The sequence below is a fragment of the Phoenix dactylifera genome, chromosome 1 (assembly GCF_051530095.1).
Source record: "Phoenix dactylifera cultivar Ajwa chromosome 1, Ajwa_hap1_PhDact_Kaust_v1.1, whole genome shotgun sequence".
In the NCBI taxonomy this organism is placed as follows: Eukaryota; Viridiplantae; Streptophyta; class Magnoliopsida; order Arecales; family Arecaceae; genus Phoenix; species Phoenix dactylifera.
In genome coordinates, this window is record NC_143190.1 from 56,736,745 (window position 1) to 56,759,694 (window position 22,950).

The 22,950-nt window shown below is 39.6% G+C and overlaps 1 protein-coding gene across 2 annotated transcripts; it reads right to left on the minus strand.

The window, feature by feature from the left end:
* Window positions 1-13: 13 nt before the first annotated feature.
* Window positions 14-4,392, minus strand: LOC103721888 (auxin-responsive protein IAA6-like). Of its 2 annotated transcripts, none has more exons than XM_039125383.3 (7): window positions 3,914-4,392; window positions 3,239-3,570; window positions 2,936-3,134; window positions 1,815-2,077; window positions 1,325-1,472; window positions 445-508; window positions 14-285 (listed from the first exon to the last, which is right to left on the minus strand). In XM_039125383.3, exons 2-7 carry the CDS (start codon window positions 3,522-3,524, stop codon window positions 244-246), a joined length of 1,002 nt encoding a protein of 333 aa, XP_038981311.1. In that variant the 5' UTR covers window positions 3,525-3,570; window positions 3,914-4,392; the 3' UTR covers window positions 14-243. The 2 variants fall into 2 exon arrangements, with proteins under 2 accessions (XP_038981311.1, XP_026666141.2); XM_026810340.4 differs by having other exon boundaries at window positions 1,815-2,083.
* Between the last annotated feature and the right edge of the window lie 18,558 nt (window positions 4,393-22,950).

Consider the following 22,950-nt stretch of genomic DNA (forward strand, 5'->3'; position numbering starts at 1 on the left):
CCATTGAAGGACCTTTCATAACTTGAAGAAGATTCAAGCTTCATAGCTAAGAATGTCTATTTTAAAAGTCTAAGAAGAAAGGGGGTTGTCATGAACAAAAGAGCTGCGTGCTTTAGACAATCATCTTAGCACCTAAACAGGAAAAGGCTAATAATAAAAACAGGCGTTGGCTTCTCACTAAATGGATTTACATGTGACCTGCTATCCCATTGCCGCTAATATGTATTCCCTCTCCTCTTTCCTTCAACACTCTGTCGCAGTTCTTTTCCTGCAGACTGCTCCCAGCTGAAAAACAGTGAAGACATGAAACAAAATCAGGCATAAAAGTAATCAAAAATAAATAACATGCGCACAATTCTGACCAAGTATGTACACTAATGAATTATCTCTATCAGCCAAGGTAATGATCACAATTTATGAAAGATAACAAAACAGCGAGCTTACAGATAGCACAGAAAGATCGGAGCTCTTCAGCACCCTCAGCCTCTTGACAGAAGAGACAAACATGCTGCAAGTGTCACCAGAAAGTATTTTAAGCTATATAAGATTATGATAAGCAAATCATCTGGCATTCTGCTGTGATTAAAATAGAACAAGATACATGCAGCATTCCTTTTTTCAGAAAATATATAAGCATGACCATGTCAATGTTGATCCTTGATGAAAGATTGCTAGTGTCTTCCCTATCCACGCTTTGATTGTCTTACAATTCAATGGAGATATAAATCTCTTAATGCTGATATACTTGGAGAGGGTAAATGTGTTTGCCTTTTGTGTCAGAATCTCTTAATACTGGCATAATCCTTTTCATGTTCAATATAGGAAAAAAATTAATTATTCATCAACTCAGGACTCGGCATGCAAGGAATCTCCACTTATAAAAGACTAACCATGAATTTGCTTTATGTCATATAAACTTCATTTGAGGAATTTCAAGATCCATATAGTTTTCAATTACTAAATGCAGTGGCATGCACAAATAATTATCTTCGCATTGAATGTCACAACTTATCAGTATGGTGCAAAATACAGAACTGTTCTATTGTCAGATGTAAGTTGGCGAACACCATTGGAAGTGGTTGAAATTATGAAGGATTGTCAGGTAATGAGAGAAACAACTTGACCCTTCTTTTCATTCAATTCATTCATGATATAGAAGACAAATACAGATAGAGTTTTTTTTGTTTAAAAAAAAAAGTATCCATGATAAATCTAGTAAATGCTAGGTACAAGTTATATTTGCATATATTTATGAGCTAAAATAAACAATATTTTCACATAATTTTTTTTTATTAATACAAGGGCAAAGAAAAGAAAAGCTTACTCCCAAGGAACATCCCCAACCAGCATTCTGTCTCCTTCATTGTCTTCATAAACCAAGGTATATTCACCAGTCCCATCTAACAAGCCTGTAAATGCTTTTCTTTCCTCTGCATCCTTCTGAGTTTCAGCTGTGGAAGGATCCCTTTGAGCTACATCATAAGGAATGAAATTATTGTGAATATCATGCGTAGTTTTTAAATATTTGATGCATATAGAAGTGATGGTTGCTAACCAAGAAGTCACAAAATCCTAGACTAGGCAAATCCTATCCATGTAAAGAGACCCAAGAGGAGAGACCATTTTAGCATTCTATCTTCCAAATACAAGACAACATAGCTTGTTCTAAAAAACATAATATATTTTAGAGCATTGCTAAATCTTGAAATCAATTTTGGAGTCTTACTTAAACAGTGAAATGTGAAACAACAATAGTAAGAGGTTTCCAGCTTCCTTTACTGCATGAATCAAACAAGTAAAATGGTCACAAATACCCGCAAGAAGGCCTTGGAAGAGCTCTTCCACAGCCGAAGAGAGCTTCTCGTAGCTGTCATAGGCCTTCAAATCTATTTTTCTTCCTATGGGGATCCCATCCATGTTAATCTTCACAAATAAACCCTTCCTGCAGTTCTCAAGCTTTACTCTAGTCTCTGAGTTCCCACTCTGTGATTGAAATGTTGGTTTAGAAGAGCTGCTTGCCAGATTTTTCCTGAACGAACGGATAGGAGGCCAACCAACCACGGGCGGAGAGGTAGTTCTGTTTCTTGTTTTGCAAAGAGCAAGAAATGGAAAACAAATGAGAGATAGAGAATGAAACAATCCAAGAGAACTTCTAAAGAAATATCTTTTTTTTTTCTTTTCGCGATCGTAGTCGCAATTTGTAAGAAACACTGAATTCAAATCATCAAAACAAATTTGTGCAGAATATATACATATATATGTATGTATGTATGTATGTATATATCAATGAAATGTTCACTGTTAAAGCACAATTAAATTATATAAATTATTTGGAAACCAGACAAACTAACAGCTTCCAAAGTAGGGGCAAATTGCTTAGAAGTAGATGACAGTTCTTTTAGTTGATCCGTTTACATTATTTAAAAAATAATGTATCTGCCAAAATTTCCCTGAACAATGCATGGCAAAAAATAGTTAAGAAAAATTGAAGCAAGCAACAAACTCAAGAAACAAATAAACACAAATTAATCACTAAAGAAACAAATAAACACAAATTAATCACAAACAAACTGCCTTCTGTGATAAATAATTTAAGCATTGCAAGAGATACAGCATGGAATGCCAAAATAGTGCAAATTATGTAGGGGGCAGTGAGAGGAAATAAGAACTCCCACTAGCAAAATTTTCTCTCACATGGAATATTTTCACCAAACTCCCGGGGCACAAGCAGATAATAAAATAAGCGAACAAGCTGGTATTTAAAGATTTAACGAACCAATATAACTGAAATAGAAAAAATATAAATGAGGAGGCAAAAGGAGAAACCAAGACAGGGGACACCATCATGAAAAGAGCCAAATATAAAGAAACTTTGAGAAAGCTTCATAAAGATTTCAAGGTTAAATTGATGACACCATAGGATTATTGTTGCTACCTTGTCTGAGAGTTGGTGTTCAGTCCAGCTTTTCTCCCAGGAGCAGCATGCGCTGGTGGTAATGAACTGCAGGCCTTCTTCTCAAGGCTCTGCTGCTGCGGCTGCTGCTCTGCGTTGCCATTTGTCCTCTGTGATAACTCCTGTCCCAAGGCACCTCTGCTCTGTAGCTGAAAGAACCCACTCTGCTGCTGCTGGAGACCTAAGAAAGGAGAAGGACATGGTCAAAATAGGAGACAAACGACGGAGTTTTGAGGAGGAAAAGCCATTAAAATAGCATCTTTTTCCAGTGGATACACACTATACCTTCTGTTTTGGACTCAACTGTGTCTAAAAATCCCCTTTTGGCTCCAGCACAGGGATTGGTAGTCTTGGAGGCCTTCGAAAGGTAACCAAGAGATAGAACAGAGGACTCCTCTTCTCCTCCAGGAGGACCAAGCCTCAGCTCTAGCTTGCTCTCCTCGGAAGCTCTTGAACCACTTCCACCTCCTCCTCCGCCTCCAGAGTCTCTCACCATCCAGTCTCTCTCATTTGGAATCAAATCCAGTAGCTGAGGAGAGGCATCTGGCTTGTTTTTCAAATCTTCTTCCATATGACTTCTTCTCTGGAGTCTTAAAATTAGAAGGAATGGAAGAAATCTGGATCCAAAGACCACGTTATACTTAGACTTTGGCCACAAGGAAAGGACTAAAAAACCATCTTATCTATTTCAACACTCAACTAGAGGAGAAAATGTCAAGATGCAAGTCAAAACAACCCCACAAAACGATCCCCGGAACAATTAAAATGACAACCGCACGTTAGAAGCATTATATTAAGCAAACACAAAATGTAAAAAAAATCGAAACCCCGTTGAGAAAATCTCATAAAAACAACATCTCAGCTGTCCGTACCAGAGGAAGAACAGAAAAAAGGACTAATTTTTCATCAAAAGAACTCCTTTTCCGGACTCATTACCGGCGAGATGAAACATCCGCTCACCTTCTCAGAAGACGACTCGATATAACGGGACAAAACAACAGAGCTCTGTTTCGTAACAGAGGAAAGTGTCTCCTTTTCTCTTGTTCCTCCCACCAAAGCTACTCGAACTCCCAAAATCCTCGAGCTTGTGCTAAACTGTGGAACCAAGAAGGGAGGGAGAGACTATACCACCAATCCTGGTCCTCAAAATGAAATCATGGAGAGAGGAAGATGAGTAAGGCTGCTCTACTTTAAACCTCTGTTTTTTCCACCTTTTCTATTATGCTCTGCTTCTCTTGCTACTTTCATTTTCTTGGGGCAGAGGTTGTGGTTTAAAAAGGGCAGAGGAACAGAGCAACCGTGAGAGATTCCATTGCTCGAAAACGGACCCGGAAAGGGAATTAGAACGTTACTCACGCAAGCGCGCTGGACTCTGAGATGCCCCAGCCCCCAGGGGAGGCGTGCTCCTTTGACCACATCACAGAGACCCACACCAGCCAACGACAGAGATGTGTGCATTGCTGTGTCTCTATATTTCTCTCTCTGACAACTTTGTTGAAAGGAAATAATGGAAGGGTGTGAAGTTACTGCTGTACACGTATCAATACATTACATAGTAGTGGGCTGCTTTACGTGATAGGTTGCTGTCACCCTTGCAAGACTCTTTGGTTTTTTTTTTTTCTGTATTAAAAAAAGTTAAAAAATAAAAATGGAGTACTTTAGGCAGCTTTCTTTTACTGACCTATAGAAATTTCTAGAATAGTCAACCACATACGAGGCCATCCAATCCACAGCTTCATTGACTTCTCTATACGCATGCTTGACCTAAAAAGCGACGTATCCACTAACTATTGTCTGAATATTCCAGAGCAAGGAGTGGCACCCTCCCGCGCCACCAGTGCCTCATGGATCCAGCCGATCATCGTAGGCAAGTCAACGTCGAGCACGACTACACCCGCAAAACACACTGGGCTTGACACACACCAGCCCAAACTTTCCTCAGCTCTGCCACTGGAATAGAGATGTCGAAAAAATGACACCTATCAGCAACAACCATTCTAGAATCCGGATCTCTGATGACGAAGTCCGCAATTGACCAGTAATCCTCTTCTAGACATCAACAAAGGTGTTTGTCTGTTGCGTGAAGCTATAATATGCACATATCAACACCTTGTACAGTAGTTGGTTTGATCTATCTTTTGGGTCTGGAACAGTATTTGGGTGAGTATATATTTATAACGAGGTCCAGCTATTATTACCACAGCAACAGGCTGCTGTCTAATTTCAACTATTTGAACAGTGCTCCTCTCACTCTCTCTATGTGACTGTCTGACAAACTTTATGGAAGGAAAAGAATGATAGGATTATAGGAATGTGAATCTATAATTATAAATTATAAACGGATCAATACTTTATATAGGAGACGCTTGGTTTATCCCATGGGTCTTGTAGAGTATTTTTACCCTGTATCTACCAGGCTGAGGTCAGATTTTAGCCTTTCAGATCAGTGGTCCTCTTCTAGCCTTCTGGCAAATTGAGAGGAAGCTCAGAGAATGACTGCATGAATGAGCTAAGCCTATCGTTCAAGGGGCAGGCCTGTGATGGGTTTATAGTTTGGGTCCTTGGGACCTTAATTATAATACGCCCGTTGGAGTCACCATGTTCACATTTATCTATATACCAGTTCTAGAGCTAGAAATAGATGGAGAACTAATGAGTGCGAAACTCTGCCACCTTTTGTTTTAGATTATTATTATTATTTTTTTGTGCTTAAAGTAGATGCTTCATATAGTACGTGTATAAATACACCCAGTAAAGTAGAATATTTTGTTTTCAAACTTTTATCGATGTGCTCATTTATATGATTCACTCGTCTTAGCAATATATATATAGATATATACATCGATAAGTCTGAAGAGCTTGGATGCATGCATGGAATTCAAGATGTGTCACGATAGCTAAGGTGATGGGTATGGTCTAACCATAGATGTGTAGGCAAATAGGGTTGCTCACGTGAGTCCGGTGGAGATGATGTGATTGGTTGGTTTGCTTCGTGCGTCAAAGGGTTCCCATGGAATTACTGCATGATACAGTGTAGGATCAACTATGGAATACAATATTTGTAATAATATTACTGTACCAAGGAAGATAATAAATGTTTTCCATAAAATATAATCATAAAATTTTAATAAATATCTACTTTAGATGACTTTAAACATCAACTTTCCTCTAAAGTGATATACATGATAATGATCTGGCTGCCAACCAAACATAAGTTTGAAGTGGTTGCGCCAAAAAACCCTTTACCTTCTTCTATGATTTGCCAATTTTATTGATTCCTACATAACCCAGTTCAGTAAGTGTACTTGTGTGGTTGTTTTAATTTACCATTTATCTCATTGAAGCTGCATCCAGGTTACCAACTTGTATATAATTAGTTTGCCCTTAATCCGCCCGAGGAAATCTGAAATGTAATTGATAAACTGCTAATTTTAACTCCTATTACTCTTTATGCCACACAAACATAAGGTAATGGGAAAAATGAGCTGGATTTTTACTAATTCATTGAATTGCTTTTTTCCAACATACTAAAGTTTCCCATGTATTGTTCAAAATTTATTTTGTCGATAGCCTCATGTAAAAAATTAGTGTCCATGATTTGTCAAAAATTAATTTAATCGAATAATTAATGCTTCTTTTTTTTGTATGATATCCCCCCTGACATGTCTCTCAGGGAGATGTGAATGATACTGTAGGTGGAATGTTGGTTTTTGAATAAAATAGTTGATACATTTCGTACACAAATCCGAATAAGGGAAACAGACCTCAACATGTTTATATGCTTTCTGAGTGATATCAATCCTGTACCTCCAAAAATAAGTGCTTGGAAGAGGGACGTTAACTAGCTAAATTAATAAATGTCGACAGTACATTAATACATTAAATAATAAAATGAATAATAAAAGATATTCGATCAAGAAAAACAATATTATGACTGTGCATGGGGGGAGGATTGAGATCGGGGTTGTATCTTTTATGAGAAAGAAGGATTCACTTTCTTTTGTATGAATTTACTGTTGGATTACCAACTGTGCATTTCTTAGAGTGATCCAAACTCCATTCATCCACTTGCACGGCTCTCAAAGTGATGGATTTGTGCAATGGAAGGCGAATCCTTCTTTTGCACAAAAGATAACATCTTTGACCAAGAAAAACTGAATGTGGAGGAGAAAATTTGTACGAATGGTTAATCATGCATGTCTTCATCAACAGGTCAATTATCATCATAATACTCTTCGCCCACGTGTGAATGCATGTAGATATGGAGAAAATGACTCGGCTATTATCCTTTGCTTTTCTCTTCACATACTCGATTGGGTCCAATAATCATCATACTAACAACACCCTTAATCAAGCATCAAGGTACGTAAGAAAATACATACAATCATGCCTATATAAGTAAGAATGTCCAAAACCGTACATCCTTCTATTTCTTGAATAAATTTGAAGCCTATATTGCATCCAAATAGTCTAATAAATATTGGATCTAGTCCTTTGCATTCTTCTCTTGCCAAATTTAATATCCTATGATTCGATAAAGAAGGTAATGTTTAGATTTTTTTTTTTTTTTTTTGGTAAAAACGGCATGTTTAGATTTCTTTCCACGTGGCATCATTATAATGGTATTTACCATGCATGACGTTTTTTTGAATTGCGATAATGACACATGTTTCTTCAATTATAGACTGACAATTATTAATTAATATTTACTTTTTGACAGACATGTATCGACAGCGGATGTACCGTATCCGATTGAGATAGTATTTGCACGAGGGTAACATCATCAACCCGTAGCCAATAAATCCAAGGCACTGTCCCACCAAGATTTTTCAATCATGGCCGTCCAGTATCGTGTTGCCGATTTCTTTAATCATAATCATAAGAAGGTGGCGGACGGCTGGTCCTGCTCGCACGCGCTTATCCTTTGGAGGCAGGGTCAGGCCCACCGCGGTGAGCGGGTGACGGGACCGCGACCGACTTGGTGGGTGGTGATTGGTGTGACCGGGCTCCCAAGCCGCACCGCCGCAGGACGCGTGCTACTTCTCATCCAATGGCATGCCCAAACGTGGTGCTCATAGATGCTAATCTTGGCCTTTTTCGGGCGGGCCCACGGCAAGTTCGCGTGGGCGGCTCGTGGGCCTGTGGGCCCGCTTCCTATCAGCCAATCCAAGATGCTTTCAAGATGCCTTTTTCAAGTAGGCGCGACCATCATTGCTGGCTGCAGCAAAATTCTCCGGCGACATTGAAAAAGTCCAGAAACTCCTTCCTCCTGAAGAAAAGAAAGCTGGAAGAAAAGAAGCTGTTCTACTAAGGTCGTCAACCTTGCTTGAAAGAAACTTAGAAGGTAGATGAAATGTCCAATCTTTTGGAAATCGGCTAGCCAAAAGTGGCCTATCTCTCATGATTTTCATATGATATTCCTAATATGAGAGTTTGGAGATCCACTTGCAACTCGAAGATGAAGGCCAGAGATCTTTATAATCTTTTTTAAAATCACCATTTGTCCCAAAAGCTTAAGTTGATAGAATGAGATAGATTTATTTATATAGTTGCATTCTTTATTTGAAAGGTGGCTTAGAGTCGCTGCCCAACTAAGGAAGTTTTGAATAGATGGAGGATGAATATCTTTCCGAGTTGTTCCTGTTGTGCTATGGAGAAAGAGTCAGTTGCACAAATCCTCTTCTAGAGGGCGGTGCATGTGTGGAGGCTCCCCTGGACTCCTTCAACGATTCTTCAATCAGTGATGCCGGTTGAGACCTTCCTTAAGTACCCGAGGAGGAGCATAAACCAAATATTCTCCAAACTATGGGGCATCAATGATGCATATATTGTCCATCATATTTGGTTAGCTAGAAACGTCTGAATTTTCAAGATCGCAGTTAGTCATTGGAATTTACATTGTAGAGGGCACTAAATTGAGATTGCTAAGATCATTCACCCATCTTTTGTTGCGGAGCCTATGATCACTTAGAACACTTGGGACTTCTCTTCAGCTCTTGCAATGTCCCAGATGGTTTTCATCATTTGGGAGCTCTCACCTTTAAGCTTCCTCAAGGTTAACTTTGATGACAGTATGACTAGTGGTGGTGATAAAGACAAAACTGAGTTTGTAGCCAGAGGCTCGGATTCTAGGCTTGTAACTGTTGGTAGGTGTTAAATCTTTGATATCTCAATTCCTAGAGAGGAATTGAGGGTAGCATGGGCAAGCATTAGTTACATGAAGCTAGTCGTGAGGATTGATCTCATTTACATTGAGGGTGACTCAACTATAGTGATTAGCTGGATTCAGAGATTATCTGGGGTGCCAAATTTCACACCTCCTTTTGCAGGACATTTAGAGGATGGTGAGGGAATGTGACTGTCTTTGTGCAGGTATATCTACCGAAAGGCGAAAAGAGCTGCAAATTGGGAGCATCCTATGTGGTAGAGCATTTTGGTAAAGTGTTATGAGCCAATTTAGTAGCACTCTGGTTGCCTTCTGCAATACTTTATTTTTTGATTTTGTTGGATGTATTTATACTATGTCGGTCTAACTCGTTCATCCAATCAAAAAAAAAAAAGTGACTTAGGCTATTTTTAAATTTTATCAATTAATTTCATAATGGACCTTGGCTGGTTAGATTTGAGTGGATAAAAATTATCACAAGATAGAGAGTAGATTAACACTCAAGGGATATTTGCAGCCTTGGGGCATTTTTGATTGCTAGATGAATCTTTTAGGCCAAGTCCTCAACATCTATAGGTGCAAATTAATCTTTCTAATTTTCTATCTTCTTTTTCATCATTGACAATTTCTATAAATATAACAATTTTTGCGAGTCTTACCGTTCTAGAATCTTTGTTTTATCCAAAGAGAATCCTATTTGCATCTTATCTTTGTCATTATCATATATTGCATGGTGGCAAGTCAATCATCATTTTCGGGCGCTCTACATTCTTACCAACAAAACCATCTATCAAGTGAAAAGTTTTAAGTCTCTATGATTAGATCTACTAATATCTTCAGATAATGAAGATAGAAGCAATAACAAATAGGAGTGTTAATTGGGTCACCCTGATATTAAGTGTTTAGCCAGATTATGCATCACTTCTATGTGATACATGGATTATTGGCAACAAATTTATTCTTCCGAAAAACATCATTTTCCTCCCCATCGTCCACCTGGAGGAAAATTGAGTGAAATCCCACCTTATTGGTGGAATTTCTGCTTCCAATTCTTGGGAAAACACACATAATGTTGGAACATGGAATCTCCTTCAACTTGACAAGGTGCATAATTTGATACGGGGTAGCTGAATTCACATGCAAAATAATATATAAATCATGAAATGCATCTCATCTCAAGACAATTAATCTAGGTGGCCAATAAGTTTATGTCACAAAAGTTTAATTGTCATTCTAGCAAATATACCTTGCAAAATTCATATAACGAAAAATTAACCAGTAATTTGATGATCTTTTCTTGCTATCATATTTTATAAAGCAAGGCAACTAGCATAAGCTCAGGGTGTGTTTGGTTCGCAACTTAAGTTGAGATCGGGATAAGAATCTGAATACCATAATCCCCAACATATATGGTTCGTGATTGGAATCAAAATTACAGTGCTCATATTTTTCGAACACGTTTGATTCGTGATAGAATTAGAATTAACATATTTTTAAATATTTTTTAAAAAAATCAATTAAATGAAGGGGTATTTTTGAAAAAATCAATTTTTTTAAAAATAAACCTAGTGAAATAGGATTTGAATATTGGAGAGAGAACTAGAATTCGATTTTTGAGGATTAAGATATTCTCATCCTCTCTGGACTAGAAGGAGTCACTCATTCCCATCCTCATTCTAGAGCCCAACTATCCCTAACCAAACACATCTTCAATGTAGTTAGTCACTGTAACATTATTTTCTCTATCTGGATATCATGTAAATAGGGTACCCTTGGCATGAACAATTCCCTCTTTATGAAAATTTCCACAGCCAACTCATCAACACATGCCAAAGGCTCCTGCCAAGTAAGCTGTGTTATTTACAGCTGCTACCCTCACTCAAAGTGCTAGTTAATAATCATGCAGGCATTAGTAATCTCATGATCCACCAGCCAGGGTTCATTAATATCCACCATATGGTTGATAGCAAGAGTTTGATATTATCTTACCAACTGCCCAAATTAGAAGCTTCCATGCACTCCAAAGAATAAAAGTTCGGGTTGTATCTTTTGCACGAAAGAATGAATGATCTTTTTTTTGACGTTGACCTTTAGATCATGCTCTGCATAGCTTTTAAAGCACAAAGATTCATTCACCTGCATAGATCTTGAAGCAACTATTGTACAATCTAATAGAGGATTCGCATTTCCCCCCCTTTTTTTTCTCCCCCAAAAAAATGTTCCGTTGGCTAAGGCCCACCTCGATTTTTGGCTGCTCGGCGGAAGGGACTCGTAAAGGGCCGCAGCACTGAAACAGGATATGAACTTGTTGATACTCTTGTAGTGTTATAATTAATGTATGGGCCTCCTGACAGACGACTCTGTCCCTTATATTGGCACAGTGGTTGGTGGTCCGAGTGGGTGGAAGGTGATTTTTTTTTCATATCATCGCAAGAGTTGTGCTGCTCTACTCCCAAAATAGACCCTGCATCCCCTGCAAGATTAGGAAACAGAGTAATTATTGCGGAGCCCAACTTTGTTGCTCCATGAACCAAAGTAGATGGCGACGTGTTTGGATTGATACGGTGAACATATATAGGCTTCCCTTTTAAGCACCAAGACGCTCAAGTCTTCTTGTAGCTTGGAAGGTGAAGCTAACTGTAATGATGGTGGTAGGCTGCAGATATACTCCAGGGTTGTTGTCTGCTCTTGAAAGACACTGTTGCTTAGTGGTCTTGATGAAGCTCGTTGGTATCGTTGATGACGAAGCTTTTGGGAAGACAGAGCCAGGAGTTAAAACCATGAAAGCTTCTTCTGTCCCTTGATCATTTCGGAGTGATGATGTTACACGGGCTTCAAGAACTTATTTGCGTTATTTTCGTTGCTCTGTTTCGGCCTGATAAATGGGGCCCATCAACTATGCCATAGACAGCAGGAGGGTGGCAACATTTTATAGCGCATGCGATTTCAGAGTTCCAACAAAAAAAATTTTTGTTCCACCCAGTCCCTTTTGAATGCATAAATCACAATCTTAAAGATAGTTAACGATGGCCAATCTTACCTTGACTCGAGTCAATTTCTATGGAGAGAGACTCAACGCCATCCCCATAGCCATTGCTGCTAAAAGATTACTTTGTAGCATCACAGAATTCTCATTCTCTTCTTTCTTCAAAGTTCGAGTATTGGATGACGGCATAGCTTCTTACAGACCAAATTTCTATATGATGAATGGATGGGTCTGTGAAAGAAGAGGAAAACGTAGAGAGAAGGCAATACAATCTATATTCCATGTCTTTTTACAAATGGTGCCATATCTCTCATTTTATAGATGAGAGGGAGACTATACATAGGCTATACATAGCTATATAGTCTAATCAGTAGGAGGCTATACACAAGCTATATACAGTTGTATAGTCTATTCAATACAGTTGTACACAACTGTTGCACAGCTAAGCTATACAACTAACATTCTCCCTCAAACTCAAGATGGTAGCGAAGATGCCAACTTGAGTTTGCTAACCAGATCACATTGACACCCCGGTGGATGTGCCTTCATAAAAATGTCAGCAAGCTGATCTGTAGAAGCAATATGTATCAATTGAAGAGTGTCTTACTTAATATGATGCTGAATAAAGTGACAATCTATCTCAATATATTTCGTTCACTCATGAAACACATCATTATGGGCAATCTGCATGATACTCATATTATCACAATAAAAAGAAGAACTCCCGGTCAAAGGAATACCTAAGTCATGCAGTAGCCATCGAAGCCATAAGAACTCAGAGGTAGTATCTGCTAGTGCACGATACTAAGCTTCTGTATTAGAGCGAGAGACAAATGTCTGCTTCTTGCTTTTCCAAGAGATAAGAGAAGAACCAAGTAAGAAACAATAGCTAGTGGTAGAACGACGATCTATAAGGTCACCTGTCAATCAGCATCGGAATATGCCTGAAGATCCAAAGTGGAGTGGGCTGAAAAATAAAGTTCATGGAATAATGTACCCTTAACGTACCGGAGGATACGTAGAACTGTTGCATAGTGTGTAGAACGTGGTGCATGCATAAATTAACTAACCATGATGACAGTATAAGAAATATCAGGACGTGTAATGGTCAGATAAATGAGACAACCAACCAATTATAGAGTCGCATCCGTCAATGGTTCACCATCAGTAGGAAGAAGCTTAATATTTACTTTCAGAGGACTATCCATAGTCTTACTGTCTATCAACCTAGCACGAGACAGTAACTTAGAGACATACTTAGCCTAGAAAAGATGGTAGCCATTTGAGTTGGATGTCACCTCAGGACCAAGAAAGTAACTGAGAGATCCTAAATCCTTCATCTCAAACTATTGTCCAAGAAACCACTATAGTGCATGAATCCCTGAGATGTCATCTACAGTAATAACCATATCATCCACATATAGCAAGAGAAGAACAATACCAGCCTCAGATCCCCAAAGAAATAGTGCAAAATTATATGCACTAGGAGTGAAACCCTGCTGAGTCAGGACTAAGCTGAACTTGGAAAACCAAGCTCGAGGAGACTGCTTAAGACCATAGAGGTCATTACAAAGGCGACAGACCTTTCCAGGCAGATGAGCAAAATCTAGAGGAGGTTGTAGATACACTTTCTCAGCTAAATCACCATTGAGGAAGGCATTTTTAACATCCATATAATATATTTTCCATCGCTTAACGGCTGCTACTGCAAGCAAGAAACAAAATGATGTAAGACGTGATACTAGAGCAAAAGTCTCCTTATAATCAATACCATACTCTTATGTGAATCCCCCAGCCACAAGTCGGGCCTTGTAGTGTTCCACTGAACCATCAGCTCGCGTCTTGATCTTATACACCTACTAGCATCCTACTATAGTCTTTCTAGGAGGCAAGTCGGTGATATTCCATGTATGAGTATCTTGAAGAGCTTGGAGTTCATCAGTCATGGCTTTCTGTCAAAGAGGATTAGGACTGGCCTCGCAATTATCGTGAGGCTCATAGAGCGTAGCAAGAGCAAAAAAATAGTGATAATCATTAAGATGAGATGGGGTAGATCTTACCCTACTAAAGCGGTGAAGGATAGTACTGAAGGGAGGCTCGAATGATCCGGTTGTGATGATCGGATCAGTGGACGGTTCAGACCTAGTGGAGTCGGTCATTGAGAGATTGCCTGATAATCTCCCATTACTTGCAACCAAAAAGGAGTCTGGGAAGAGATCAACAGTGGGATTATTGAAGATAGGAGAATACCGAGGAGGACTTATGAAAAATGGGGAGACACTAGTAAATATTTGTTCCCAAAATTGAACATATCGGGATATACGAAGTCGCTTAGCTATAAGATCATAACAACGATAACCTTTATGTTCGATACTATAACTAAGAATACAACAGAGACGTGAGCGTGGTTCAAGTTTAGTATGCTCATGTGATGGAAGCAGAATAAAGTGAACACAACCAAAAACTTTTAAGAAAGAGTAATCAGGGACCTTCTTATAAAGAACCTCATAAGGTGATTTATTTGAGATCGTGAGAAAAGGTACCTGATTGATGGTATAGACTGCTGTAAGAGCAGCCTCTCCTAGAAGGACTCAGGTAAGTCAGCAGACAGAAGGAGGGATTTGACGGTGTCCAAGATGTGTTGATGCTTCCGTTCGGCACGACCATTTTGCTAAGAGGTATAAGGGCAAGAACGATGGGATACTATTCCATTTTGTTTAAGTGTTTCTATAGATGAGGTAGAGGTATATTCCGTGGTATTGTCACAACAAAAAACTTTGATAGGCTGACCAAAATGAGTTTTGACCATTTGTTGAAAGTCACGAAAAATGTTAAGTAACTCAGAGCGATCACATAAAAGATAGAGCCATGTATAATGTGAGTAGTTATCAATAAAAATCACAAAATATCGTGATCCTCCCTTAGTCGTAACAGGAGCAGGTCCCTAAATATCAGAATGTATCAAATTAAAGGGTGCAGTGGAGGAAGAAACACTTTTACTAAAGGATAAAGCATTCTGTTTTCCTAATTGACAAGAGACGCAATCAAAAGGTTGAAAGTTAACTTGCCCCAAATGACCACTCGAGGCCAAAGACTGAACACGAGGAGCATGCCCCAAATGAGAAAGCCAAAGACTCGAGGATACAACAGCAATTGATAGAATACGAAAACATAGAGAGAAGGCAATACAATCTTTATTCCATGTCTTTTTACAAATGGCGCCATAACTCCCATTTTATAGATGGGAGGGAGGTTATACACAACTGTATAGTCTAATCAGAGGGAGGCTATACGCAGCTATATAGTCTAATCAATATAGTTGTACACAATTGTTGTACAACTAAGCTATACAGCTAACAGGGTCTATGTCATAATGGAAAGTTTGAGCTCCTTAATTTGGCAGCAAATAATCATGTTGCAGTATGAAGACTCTTCTCATTCCAACCTGCTGCTACAGAGGGCGCATTTGTAATGATATAAACCATTGGTACCACAAATTCTGTCACTTTAAGTTGTTTCCTTTATGAAAAATGCTTCGAAGCATCTGTACATGAAAAGTTCATTGGGTCCATAATTGCTGATTTAGCGGCTGCATAATCAATCGACAAGCTATGTTTGCCCACAAATTCATAAGTTACACTAATCTTAACTTGCCACTGGGCAAGAGAATTATTCATGTATATATATATATGATGCGAGCCGCATAGCATTACATTTCATTTATCTTCCAACTATTAGTTGGGTCTGTGCCGTGGATCTTCATTTCAAAGCCCATCAATTATGTCAGGGTATAATTGTCAAAATCTAGATCTCACCGGAACGGAAGGTATTATTTGAATTTTTTGCTCATGTATAAGTACTAAGATCCATCCAAATCATAGCTAACGTGGGACTAAATACATGCTAGCCCGGATCAACATGTACTTCCCCCATTTTAGTCTTGTCATCCTTGCAATGCTAAGAATTCATATCTACTCAAATCCAATCATAAGTACCGCAAATCCAATCGCAAAGACCAAGATAAGGTCGTGGTCCGCTCGAATGGACTTATACTATAGTATCTATTGATCTATGTAAGCCATAAGTCGAGTCCACTTTGATATTATTCATAGCTACTTACGACTTTTTCTAAGAAAGCTAATAGAAGGTTATTATTCGAATTTTTTGGTCATGTATAAATACTCAAGATGTACGCAGTTCACAGCTGAAATGAGACTAAACACATACCATCACATATCCTCACTATTACATCAGCTAATTAGGTCAGTCTGGGCCTTGACCAAAGCTGTTATAAACCTTCAGTTTTGGTGCAATCTTGTAGTTCCTGGCCTGAACATAAATCTGCTTGTGATGCTTATTTTGTAAGCAATCCGGCGAATATTCATTAGCGCACGCCCCAACATTCTGCGACACCGACAAATTAATAGTTTTGGGGGCAGAATATTTCAGGCTAATGAGTGAATTAGAAATGAAAAGGTGAATCCCAAAGCAAAAAAAAAAAAAAAGTGAATCTGTTCTCTGCACCAGATGGACAGCTTGACACTTTCTCGCAGCCCGTGGAAAGGCATGGCTGACAATTTTCCCTTTCTGTTGCTTAGAATGGGCTGTCTCTGGCCAGGTTCAGGACCCATTTCACTTATATCCAAGACGGCATGACCTCAGGGTTGAACTCAGTCAGAGGCCAGACTAAACATACAAAGCTTAAAACTAGACTTTTTTTGGCCTGAGGTCGTCTCTTTCGTCCGAAAGAATGATGGATCTTCTTTCATGGCGTCGCCTCTTAGATCACACTATGCATAGCTCTCCAAGCACTCCAAACTTTTCCATCAATCTATGCACAGATATCTCAAAGCAACCATTGTGTGATCCGGATTGGCGCGAAGGAAGGTGAACCCTTCCTTGGCAAGGCCAAGATGTATGGTAGACAAAGGATTGGAATGGAAATTTATTTCTATGCTTAGGAGATAGCTTGTGTTGATTATTTTGGACTTTGCTCCAAATAGTTGCTTTGAGAGGGACCTATTTGCAAAATGACATCCCATTATATATAAGGTACACATTCCTTTGTTCCTGTGGGATGAAGGGTTTTGTTTTGTTTTTAGGGTGAAAGGGATTTCAGCCGCCGCCGCACCCATCTTCTTCATCCTCCCGTGCGCTCTCGGTCTCCTGGCAACATTCGACTTGGGTTCCCTTCTGTCTTCACTCGCTGGAGGCTTTCTTCCTTCTTCTCTTCTTCAACCGTGGCTTCTTCCTGTGACTTCCCTGTTTCCGTGAGCCTCTTTCTTCTTTGCTGTTCACAGTAAATGCAACAAGGGAATGTATGTTTTTGATACTCATTTGATCTACCATTGGAGCTGTAGAAAGGTTGATTTGCATACTACACTTTTGATCTATCATTGTGGCTGTAGAAGGGTGATCCGATCAGGTTGTTTCTTGCTTTATATTTGGTTTTATCTTGCCTCCTATTGTGATCATTTGGCAGTCCATATTTTGGGCTCTTATGTATCTATGTTTGTACCCTATTGGGAAGATTGATATAGTGGATTGCTCCTTCTCCCCGTGGATGTAGGCACTTGCTGCCGAACCACGTAAATTTGGTGTCTTTGTGCTTATCTTTTCATGCCTGTGATGTGTTTGATGGAATGTCTGAATGAGTCCAATTCTTAATTGGTAAGCCGGATACAGTGAGTTTGTGCCCATTAATCTCAACAGCTTGTCCATAAAGTGAATCAAGGGATGAGGTGAAAGAGCTTGAATTAGCCCAACCTAAGAACTCAACAAATTCGCCCAACTAAAATTCAAGTCCAACTCCATTTAGACTTACCTTATGACTTGCCAGGGCCGCTGCTAGCTTTTGAGGAAGACTCTGGGTAGCAGTTGGAGGCCGCAATGGGCCTCCTGACAAGGGAAGTCATAAAGAAAGTCTTGTATCAATTGGGATTTGGAAGCTGAAAACGCACCACTGGATGGCAAGAAAACCTATCTTGGAGTATGCTGATTGCTGGGTGAAGCCACTAACGCTCAAAGTGGCAAGGTTCATCATGGATGGGGAAATAGTTGTTGCCAAAATTAACTTTAACTGCGTTGCAATCTTAAAAAAAATCTTAACAATGAGTATGTACATAAGTCTCTGCTCAAGATTAAATTTACCAATAATGCAAAGCTGAGAAAAATGCCCAAGAACTACATGCATGATATACCTGTGTGTGTGTGTGCGCGCGCGTGTGTGTGGAAAAAGGAGGCTAATGGGCAGTCACCTGCGTTAGTCCCCTGAGTTTAGTTTGTGATTTCATAGGGATTTAATGTTTTCAATAAAAAAAATGCTCGGTGAACGAGAAGCTGTAAGAATAACCTTAACAAACTAGAGAACACTTGATAGTTCCGGTAGTACTCATTTGACAATAAAGTTTACACCTTAAAACTTGCATAGAAATTCTGCATTGGACATTGATATGTATCCCATATTATTTTTTAACACGATACTTGTTGTGGTTGAAATTTGGCTTGAGGGTGACCACGCCGGAAGTAGACGGGAAGACGCCGGCCGAGACGAAGAAAGAGGGTCACCTTCTGCGTTCCTGAATACCTGGACAAAGTTTTGGCCGGATATTCCAGTGAAGGCCATCCAATGACTAAGTTAGCCGAGCTTTTGGAGAGGTTTCTGAGTGCCTTAGATGGTCTCTTATGACTTAGAGTACTTATAACAGCTTATAATGGTTTATCGAAGGCCTCTCCCTACCTCCTTTTTATAGGGCAAGGGTCTCGTCCGTTATCTGAAATTTTGGGTCGATTCGTGACCAGCTAGCCATCAATTGGAGGCGGCGTACAACATGAAGATCAATCCCGCGGACGAAAAATTCGGGAGATATCTTTTCGAATTTGTTCTAAGGATCCGCCACGTCGTTCCAAGCGAAAGTGGTCGAGGGAGCTCTTTAATGCATTGTGTGTGCACTCACTCCGAGGCGTTACCTGGTGGTATGCAAGGGGCCAGTCATCAATGCTCTGTCCCCTGGGCGGCCATCATAATGACCGGCCTTTAACACCACGATCCAGGAAAATCTGCTGAGGAAGCTTCTGGATTTGCCACGTGGCACGATCTGTTCGCTTGGCCGCCTGGGCATGGGATCCGTGGTATCTTTGACGAGATCAAAATTGACAGGGCCGAGGTTGGCTCAGCTTTCAGTGGGGTCCGAGGTCAACTTGGCCTCTAGTCGAGGTCGGCTTGGCCTTCGATAGGATTTGAGGTCAATCTGATCTCTGGCTGAGGTCGGCTCGATCATCCGCAGGCTGAAATTTGGCTTGCTCAATTCTGAGGTCTACCCGGTCGGCGTTGGGTAACTCTGCGCCGGAGTAGAAGGATCCGTTTTGCCTCCCATCAACACTTACCTATGATCCACAATTAGCTGCCCTATTTTTGACGGGGAGCCGGGAGACAATGGCAATAATGGTGACAAAGATGGCATATAAGGTACATATTTCATCCACTCAAATGAAATTGGTTAATTCTAATATATTTGAAGTAGACGTGGTCGGTATCTAGTTCATTTTTTAATATTTAAGATAATTTTTTTTCTTTTGAAAGAATGTTTTGCCATATTAATGAAAAATATGTACCATATGCGCCATCATTGTCGTCATTACTTTTCCACGAACTAATGAGACCAATATTTTTCTTTTTCCACAAAAGAAGTTCCAAAAAATAAATCAAGCCAGCTTTCTAGGAATGATAAATTTCTTTTCTGCCATGCAAGTGGATCACCGAGCATAGTAAATATTTTTTTTTCGATGAAATAGTAAATATTTTTTTTGAAGCTGCACCTCTACGGCATAACAATAAAAAAAAAGGTACAAGTTACTCAAGGCCAGCTGGTTACAGGTAGTGTCTCAACCACCACCATCATGCTTCTCATAATGTCCTCCATCACTATTTTACCCCACGAACGTGCATTCATTGTGCCGTCGACCCCAAAATCTATGTCCACTCCTGTCAGCGATATCATTATACCACCTCATCCTCTTACGCTCAGTACCCAAATAAAATAAAATAAAATAAAAATTGATGCTTTTGTTTTTTTATTTTTTTCGAAGCTGATGTATTCAAATATATTTAAAAAAATCAAAAAGATAATAAGTGTGGAAATGCACCGAATAATTTTCTCCACCCTAGATAAAGAATCTCCTTAGAATAGCTAGTCGCATATGAGACTGTTGGGATCGAAAAGTGGCTATGTTTCTCCTTAAAGGTATTGTCCGCTTTGGACGCGTCGTACGCTATCTTTGGAATCCGTATAGGTACTAGCCCCTTGGACACGTCGTGCGCTACTCTCATGGTTTTATCCAAAAGAACCTTTCTTTCTTTTTTTTTGGTGAAATGACTGCTCACACTACCCTAGCATGAGCACAGCCAGCTACATCAGCATCAAGTAAACAATACAAAGTAAAAAGAACAAAAAACTATTACGTTCAGGGAAGATCTTTCGGAGTGGTGCGAGCCCTTCGAAGAGAAAAGAGTCATCCCCTATTTAAAGCACAACACTCTTTGTCACTCAAGCAGTATGGAACTAAATCCCGAAATCCACTTCCCCCCACAAAGCAGCATTCTACCTTCCAGTTTTACAGGGCCGAGGAGGTTTCTCACAGACGACGCTAACTGTTGAGACCAAAAAGTAACCGTATTTTTCCTCAGAGGTATTGTCCGCTTTGGGCGCGTCATACGCTACTCTCACGGTTTTGTCCAAAAAAATCCTCTGAAGAGAAATGAGTCACCCCTCATTTAAGGCACACCCCTCTTCGTTACTCAAGCAGTATGAGACTAAATCCCAGAATTCGCTCCCCCCAACAGAGGCTATCTAATCTACTACCCCGCTGGCCTCACGATACACGTATTTTATCTGCAATGCCATCTCACCACTAATCATTGTTTTTTTTATATTTTCAAAACTTTCAAGCATACAATTTTAAACCTCGCGGAATCAGCCTAGAACAGTAGAGTTTCAGAGGATATACAGTAATAAAAATGTTACAGAGAGTTGTAGAATTACCTCTAATACTAACAACCTAAACTGCGACGCTCTATAAGCTAAACTTCCGCTGCTTGTGGAGGTATCACCTTTCAATTTAACAATACGTCATGGAAATTAAGCACTGCAAGAATCACATTAATAAGCCGTGGGCATCCCTAAGAAGAACAGACAGCATCTACGCCTTTGGGAGGAATGGTTGCATAAAAAAGGCCTCTCCCAAGGTCCACACCTTCGATGCCCCCGCCTCCAGTTTATTCCAAAAGCTAATAAATAAAGAAGGACCGAATCTACCACCACGCCGCTGTGTTATGGCTCGTCCTCAAAAAGCGATGACCTGCCACATGCTTCATACCAACCCACACTGTGCTCAAATCTAACATTAATCCTCTCTCTTTGTTATCTTGATCATAGCAGTAAGGTTTTAAAGTGCTGATACTTTCACCGGATCTATTGGACCCAGTGCTGAAAACAAGAAGCTTTTTTTTTAGAGAAAAAAAAGAATGCATAGGGAAAAGGCATCGACACTATACTGATTAATTAAGCACTAGTTTGAAGAGAGATTAAAGGCGGAAAGAAGGCATGAACTCTAAAGAAGAATTCCAGACTGGAAGATTGCTTGCTCGCCTGCTTCCATGATTGCTCTCTCTCTCTCTCTTCGTCCGCCCCACCCCCGTTCTTCTGAATAATTGCGCAATATCCGGGTATCGCGCAGCCCACATGAGTCCGAATGAGGGCTGGGACCCTCCAATTACGTCCTTGTTCTTAACTATTAATGTTACCTTTTTTTTTATTGGGTTCTCTGTTCATTGTCAAGTTATAAGAATGCCACCCTGAGCATAGGAATTTACAATTAATCTACCAAAGGGACATGCTTAAAGAAGAAATCTAATAATTCTTTGTAGAAGTAAGCAGCAAGCAAATAATGATATCAACGGTCGTGTGTTTGGATTGGAGACCAGTTTAGTGGGTTGGTTGGGGGCCTTGTGGCGTTTACCATTTACAAAATTAAAGTTTTTGGGTTAGACGGATGATATAGAAATATTTAAAATCTATTAGTGAAATGTTTACTGAATGATAACCAAATTGAGAAAGGACAACTAGCTACGATAGCAATGATTAACTATACAAATTAAAAATACATTATTTTCTATTTAATATAATAAAAAATAATTTGTATCAATATTGCAATTTTCTATTTATGGATTGATTTTGTCCATGCTTTTTTTTTTTTTTTGGATATATCGGTGTTCACACACGACGGATGTGAATACGATCAATAAAATTAGAAAACAAAATACTACGTAAAGGCATTGACATAGCCCTGTGGTTTGTTCAGGTGAAACTTCAAGAATGATGAGCTATGAAGGAAGCAACTTAGTCTGCAATACGTGTGTGGCCTGGTAGAAGTTATACTCTTTCAATTCTTTTCGAATATCGTGGAGCAACGGCCGATTCTCGACTGAACACCTCTGACTTCAAATCCACTCAATCACCGTGGCCGAATTTTCTTCGAGGAGAAGCGATTCGTACCTAGTATTTACCTAACATAAGAGACACCTTTTCAAGCAGTTCAAAGTTCAGCGCACATTATTGGCGAGTACCACCATAAACACAACTTACGGTCTCTTTTTTTTTTTTTTTGGGGAGGGGGGGGGGGCCATCGAAATGGCAATGGCTCTCCATGCATTTTCCCTTGCAATCATACACTGGGCATCATATATATATACGCACGAAATTGGATGGATCTGCAACCCTCCAAAAGCAGGATGGCCTGCATGCGCGATGCCCCATGGAATCGTATGCATCCCAACAAAAGATCTCG

Coding starts and splice junctions, on each gene's coding strand:
- LOC103721888 (XM_026810340.4), bottom strand. CDS start 3,524: ATGGAAGAAGATTTGAAAAACAAGCCAGATGCCTCTCCTCAGCTACTG. Junction 2,084..2,935: donor AACACCAACTCTCAGACAAG/GTAGCAACAATA, acceptor TTGCAAAACAAG/AAACAGAACTACCTCTCCGC. Junction 286..444: donor CCGATCTTTCTGTGCTATCT/GTAAGCTCGCTG, acceptor ACTGTTTTTCAG/CTGGGAGCAGTCTGCAGGAA.